We start from the raw sequence: 6194 nt of genomic DNA on the forward strand, positions 1-6194 counted from the left end.
TAGTGGCAGGAGCGGCACAACAGCGATTGGTGAGATGTTCTTTGAAGAGCAGGGTGTTCAGGGCATTCTGAAGTTTGGGATGAAGGGAGCCAGTCTCATCTCAATTGCTTGCTTGTTCCTGAGACAGGGTGCATATTAGGAAAAGGCCCGTTTCCTGCTATTTTTCTTCCTGGATTTCTAATTGACAATGTATACATTTCTCATGACATGACCTTTTGTCATTCTCATGATTCTTGCATGCTTAAGCCTTCTCTACTTCAGCACTTTCTATTCTCTGATGCATACAAGGGAGCTTATTTTAATAAAAAGAGTAATTTGGCGGTGGGGAGCCGTTATGTGTTGACATAGATGTGGGTAGCTCCATGCCGCCAAATACACATGCGTACGCTACCTTATGCCCTGCACATTGCACTCCACCATGCAGAGTGAGTAAACAGCATGCCATACAGTGTTTACTTTTAATTGTGAGCACCACTTGCCATGTTCGCATGGCAAGCGGCACTCACACGTACAGGTAAACCCTGTCCGACATGCAAGCACAGCAGTCAGCATTTACAATGGTTCCCTATGCAGTCCACCTGCTTTATGCTGGTGCATTAAGCCGATGGACTCCACAGGGATCTCCAGCATTTGCGCTGGCATGAAAATCTCTACCGTGCAAATGCTGGACCATTTGTATGGTGGAGAGGATGAAAGACGGCAAATCTGCAAGTTGCGTTAGACCCCTCCTCTCCAGTTAATGGAAGTCTTAAAAGCCTTATGCAAGGCTTTCATGCCTTCCATTAACATTACGCCCCCATACAAAAGGTGCTCCAAGATGTTTAAGATGGGCCTGTGTGTATTGAGTGGCTTTGCAGGATGTGAAGGGAATATAGCTAACAGCACGTTAAATGGGGGGCTTCTTTCTAAGCAATGGACTATTACACATTGGCTACTTTGTACTGCTTTTATCTAACACCAGTCCATGTACCTTAGTTGGATTTCAATATGTTCTGATTAAAATTAAAATTAAGTTTTGGGGAAAAATAACCACTTTCTCTGTCAGGAGCGTGGGAGCATCAGCATCTGGGAATACTTTCACCCCCCCCCCCACCAATGATCCCCAACAACCATCACCACTGGATTGATGTTATTATTTTATTATCCCATGTACTGCACTTCCCCCCCCCCCCGCACTTTTCTTTCCCCCTTCCCTTGCACGATTTGAATGACACCTGGCCTAGTAAGATCGTTGTCTGTCTTCCCTCTGCTCCCCCTCCCTTGCCTCATCGCACCTTGAAACACTTGTGTATAGGCGCGTTATGTCATATCATATCATATCATATATCTGTAAGCAGTCGCACTCTGTCTCGTCTGTCTTTCTGTTTCAAAATCCTTCTCCATCGTCCACAGATTTAATGTATTAACAACTATATCATGACTTTGTAACGATCTGTAAAGCACCGAGCACTCGGGTGGCACTAGCTATCAATGCACCCTTTCTTCAGTGCTTCTTGTCGATGCCCATTTCATTTCCAATAAATAATTATAAAATTAATATGCAAAGGTATCTCAGAAGACTTTCGAATCAGAGCCACCTTTGATTGGGTGCTGTTGAGGAGCCTTCAAGGTTTGAGTAATATGGTAAGATGTTTTTATGCCAAACATATGGATGGGTGTATGGTTCGGACGTGTCCGTAGTCCACCCAGCCTCTTGGCCGTAGTCCATCCAGCCTCTTGTCCGTAGTCCATCCAGCCTCTTGATGAGATTATCCAAGTAGATTGTGTTGCATTAGTTTACTTTGAACAATATCACTCGAGGACCTGGAGGCATTCCAAGTGGCTCTGTGAACTGGACAGAACCCTGTACACCAATACGTATCCGGTTCCCGAAACATCATGTCATTTGAGGGTTCTGCACATTTTAATACATATTTGTACTTATAGGGATACAAGTACATTTAAAAAAATAAGCAGTTAACCACTTTTTTTCTGAAAAGCATCAATAATTTATATCTCATGGAACCGATCCTCTTTAGAATGTCCATTTCCTGCTTGGTAGTATATCCCGGTGCTTTCCACATAGTCTGCAATCATAAATGTAAGATATGACAGCAGACTTTCAACCGTTTCACGTCTAGAAATCGATTTAGGACTCCTGACAAACAGCTCTGCCTTGCAATACTCTCAGAATCTCTGTAGTTCATGGTTTGCTGGAAAGAGCATTCTTTTAGCAGATCGGGATAACATTTGATGTCAGTGGCACGAGGCACAACATTAACACTATGCTCGGTAAGGAGGAGCAGAAGCCCAGGGAATAGTAAAGCTACTCAAGAGTGACCTTGGGACACGAGTAAAATACAAAATATTCACTAGATTATCTCTCTGCACAAATACGCCCTTAACTGTGCAAGTGCCCAATATCCTCCAGCCTCATTCTTCCACCATGGTGTTAAGGTTTTGCAGTAGTGAGAGCACCAAGTCCAGCAACTGAACATCTCAGTGTGTAGCTATGGACAAATGCACTGTAAGCAACAACAAAAAAACAGCAAACCTTGGTCTGGTGAGCGAACGCAATCTTAATCTGGCAAACCACAGTACCCAATGCAAGACTGTGTGCCAAGCGATAATTTCTGGTCCGAACGATTTCATCCTGGTCTTGACAAGGATTCATTGATTTTTTAAGCATACTGTTAAAAAAGTTTAAGATAACCAGTCTAAAGAATCTAACAGAGTTTACAAAGGATACACCGGCGATCCAGATATTAGCATAACCATTTATCAGACTCCTTATCCCACATTGCCGATCCAGGCACAGGGAGTTTTAGTCTCTGCGCCTTAAGAAGAGCATACATGTGTCCATTCTTTCTAGTAGCTTCTAGGGCAAATGTCAAAGACAAAATACATACGTGGCGATCGTACACCTATTTCTGTTTCACTGCCGCATTCACCTGATACTCTCAACAGTGTACATTGGATCCCATTGACAAACCTATCATATGCCTCATACTGGAACGGAGATTGGCCCCCGATGCATTGTTGTACCTACTTATGCAAAAAGCAAAACGCTTTGGATCGATAAGTTCGAGTCAATTCTTCTCAACCATTTGCAATCCCACCGAGAATCATTCCAGTCCATCTACAAACAAAAAGTATTTCAGGCAGAACCTTATTGGTCACCTGCACTATCCATTCAACACAAAATACCCTTAGGAATTGCCTGTGGTGAGGAAGCGTTTGCCAAAGCATTTGCATCCAGCATTGTATGTGTACGCTTTCCTCGTCAATGCTTGCTGTGGACGTAAATTAAAAGTAGGCTTCTAGGAAGCAAACAGTAACAAAGTTGCTCTTGATACACCAGTTGATGGCCAACCAGGATCCTGTGCTCTTAGAGTTCCATTTCCGATAGAGCTTTGTCTCTCAGATATGATTCCAAGCATTGAATGGCATAGTTGTCCGTTTTAGGGTTGAACTTGTTCGCAAACAAATGAGGCTGTCGAATCATCCATTTCAAATCCCCAGCCCCAAACACACACACATTTCGTAGGTGAACACCCGTGCACGGGGAATAAGGAGCACCTTTCTTGACATCTCCTTCCATGAATTTCCACTTCACCAGCCTGGCTATGGCATTCATGTCCGATAAGTCATACTTTGCATTGTGTGGTGTGGAGCCGGGGACCCCAGGCATTCGCTGCAGGGTTGCCCATAAATGTTCATCGGGGCTGTATGTGTCCTTTTCCCACTGCATTAGTTGTTGCACTGTAGGATCCACTGATATATATTGTACAAAGCGTCTTGAGACAATAAAATAGGCACTGCCCGCAAACATCGGAGAGCTAATGGGAGGAGGGCGTTTCTCAGTCTTTGTTTTGACGATGAAATGATTGCTAGTATAGTGGAATTGCCATCGCATCTTCTTCCTCTTCGTTGTTCTGTCAGACTCTAGGCTGTTTCTTCCATCGAGCACCTTAAGAGTTCTGACGATCTCAGCATTGGTCTTTATTGGGAAGTCAGTGCCGCAGGTGTTTATGAGATATCTCCACTGCACTCCACTTTTCAGCAGGTCTTCCATGCAATTCAGATCAGCTTGGACCCTCGACCAAGTTGCGTACACCACTCTTTCCAGTTTGGAGGCCACAAACACATTTTCGAAGCAGGAGACGATAGATCTAACTGCGCGTTGGTATATTTCAGGAGACTTTCTATCCACATGGACACAATAGATGTTCTGAGGAGTATAAATCGCTCGTAACAGTCTTTCAAACATTTCAATATTGTTATGAATGACCATGGAGTAAGCGATTGGAAAGTCCTCCTCTTCTCGGCTCAGTGGAAAATAAATAAATCTCCTTCTTACCTTATATGCATTGCAATCCTTGGTCCAATTCAGGTAGCTATTTTCCATAACACCTGACTTTTTATTTTTAACCAGTAGTTTTCCTAATATGGCTTGTTTCACAGCGTTCTTCTCACCCTGGATAATTTTGGGGCAGTCAATTTCACCTCCAAACGTTAATTCCAGGGATGTGTGTAATTGATCCATGCAGTGTTTCCTCACTGTATGACTTCTTTTAAGATTCTTCTGGTCACAGTCTCCACTCCAAGGTTGGGTTTTCAGCACGAGGATAGCACTCCCAAGCAAACATGCCAGCACCACAAGGTGACGAATGTGACATTTGCGCACCCTCTCCCAGGACATTCTGATTTTCATAGTCATAGCAGGAATTCCCCATTAAATGTCTGTGTCTCCCAGAAAAACCACAGGCAACTTTGGAATATTAACTGCTGCTGTGCGGGTTAAATAGAAACTTTGAATCAGCGTCTGCGACACCCAGCCTACGCTACGTTTAGAGCAAGTCTGGCAATACTGTCAGGGTGCAGGCAATGATGGCACACTCAAGAAATAACTCCATCATCTGTAACATTTTCCTGTTCGAGACAACAAACACTGAAGTCACACACTGAAAAAAAGCAGAGGAGGAGAACAATAGTAAATCAGTCAACCATAGTTTGCTGGGTTCTTAGCGTACTATTTATATTTCCTTTGGCCGAAGGAACTTGTCATGACATTCACAATGGACCAGGATCAAACATCAACTGTCAACTGTTGACTTTGGCTATGCCCTTTTTCAAACAATCTCAAATTCATCTACAGGGCCTCATTATGAGTGTGCCGGTGCGGTAATAATGTGTCAGTGTTACTGCAAAGTGGCACATTACAACACCAGGACACTCCAAGTTTGATGGTGGGGTGGCCGGATTTACCTGCAACTCCAAGCTGCCAGTAATTCCTTGACCACGCCGCCCAAAAAGGCCAGTATTACTGATCTCAGTAATACTGGCAATACCCGCCATGGAGTCATATGGGACTCCATGGGATGGGGAAATCCAGCACTTACTGCCACTCATAATCTGCGCGCAATTCCGGCAGAACAAGTGGTGGTAACAGTATTACTGTTTGGTGGTATCCCACCAGATTTACCCGCGGGATACCACCAAACATGTAATGAGGATCAAATGTATTCTTTGAAAATCACACTGCTAAAAATACCATAGGAGAATGCTTACTAGTAGGGACTAGAATGTGCAAATCTAGGTCTATTATCCGAATCTTGAATATGACTATCTTTATTGCTGGTGAATGCCTTTAGAGATGGTTTAAGAAAGGGTGAAGGAAAGACAGCTAAGGAAAACCTTGCCCTGAAGCAGATCAAATGTAAAAGTGCACAAGCTATTAGAATGCACAAATATTGTCTGACATAAAATCCCACAAAATGTACATGAGATCTAAAACATGTTGTCTCACCAAATGAGAAAGAGTCCCTAATGGACATTGAAGAGAGTTGTCTTATTTTCTGCAGAAGGCTAGTTCTGATGGAAATAGTGATATAAAAATGCAATGGTCTAGTCCACTCAAATGATTTGATACTTTACAAAATATACTAGTGAGGACATCCTTCTATGCAGCCTGAGGTTAGCGTTACTGAAAGAGCAATGCATGCCTCAAATCAAATACCAAGTCAATGTAATATATCAACCACATGTCTGTATGTCAACATTTAACCTGACATACAGTTTCAAATTCATTACAAAAAGGTTTTTAAAATGTACTGATCACATATTTGTAATTAAATAATACTTAAATAATGCATGCCCCATCACTGATACAGACTTTAAAAGAGCACGAATAAAGGCAGCATAATAGAAAGAAA

General features: G+C 42.8%; 1 protein-coding gene across 1 annotated transcript; it reads right to left on the bottom strand.

The window, feature by feature from the left end:
• Positions 1–1261: 1261 nt before the first annotated feature.
• On the bottom strand, positions 1262–4865 carry LOC138504826 (beta-1,3-galactosyl-O-glycosyl-glycoprotein beta-1,6-N-acetylglucosaminyltransferase 3-like). The gene has a single exon (XM_069625275.1). The coding sequence runs from the start codon at positions 4697–4699 to the stop codon at positions 3368–3370; it is 1332 nt and encodes a 443-aa protein (XP_069481376.1). The 5' UTR covers positions 4700–4865; the 3' UTR covers positions 1262–3367.
• Positions 4866–6194: the final 1329 nt, after the last annotated feature.

The sequence above is a fragment of the Ambystoma mexicanum genome, chromosome 11 (assembly GCF_040938575.1).
Source record: "Ambystoma mexicanum isolate Mex_15411 chromosome 11, UKY_AmexF1_1, whole genome shotgun sequence".
NCBI classification, from domain to species: Eukaryota; Metazoa; Chordata; class Amphibia; order Caudata; family Ambystomatidae; genus Ambystoma; species Ambystoma mexicanum.

Coding starts and splice junctions, on each gene's coding strand:
- LOC138504826 (XM_069625275.1), bottom strand. CDS start 4,699: ATGACTATGAAAATCAGAATGTCCTGGGAGAGGGTGCGCAAATGTCAC.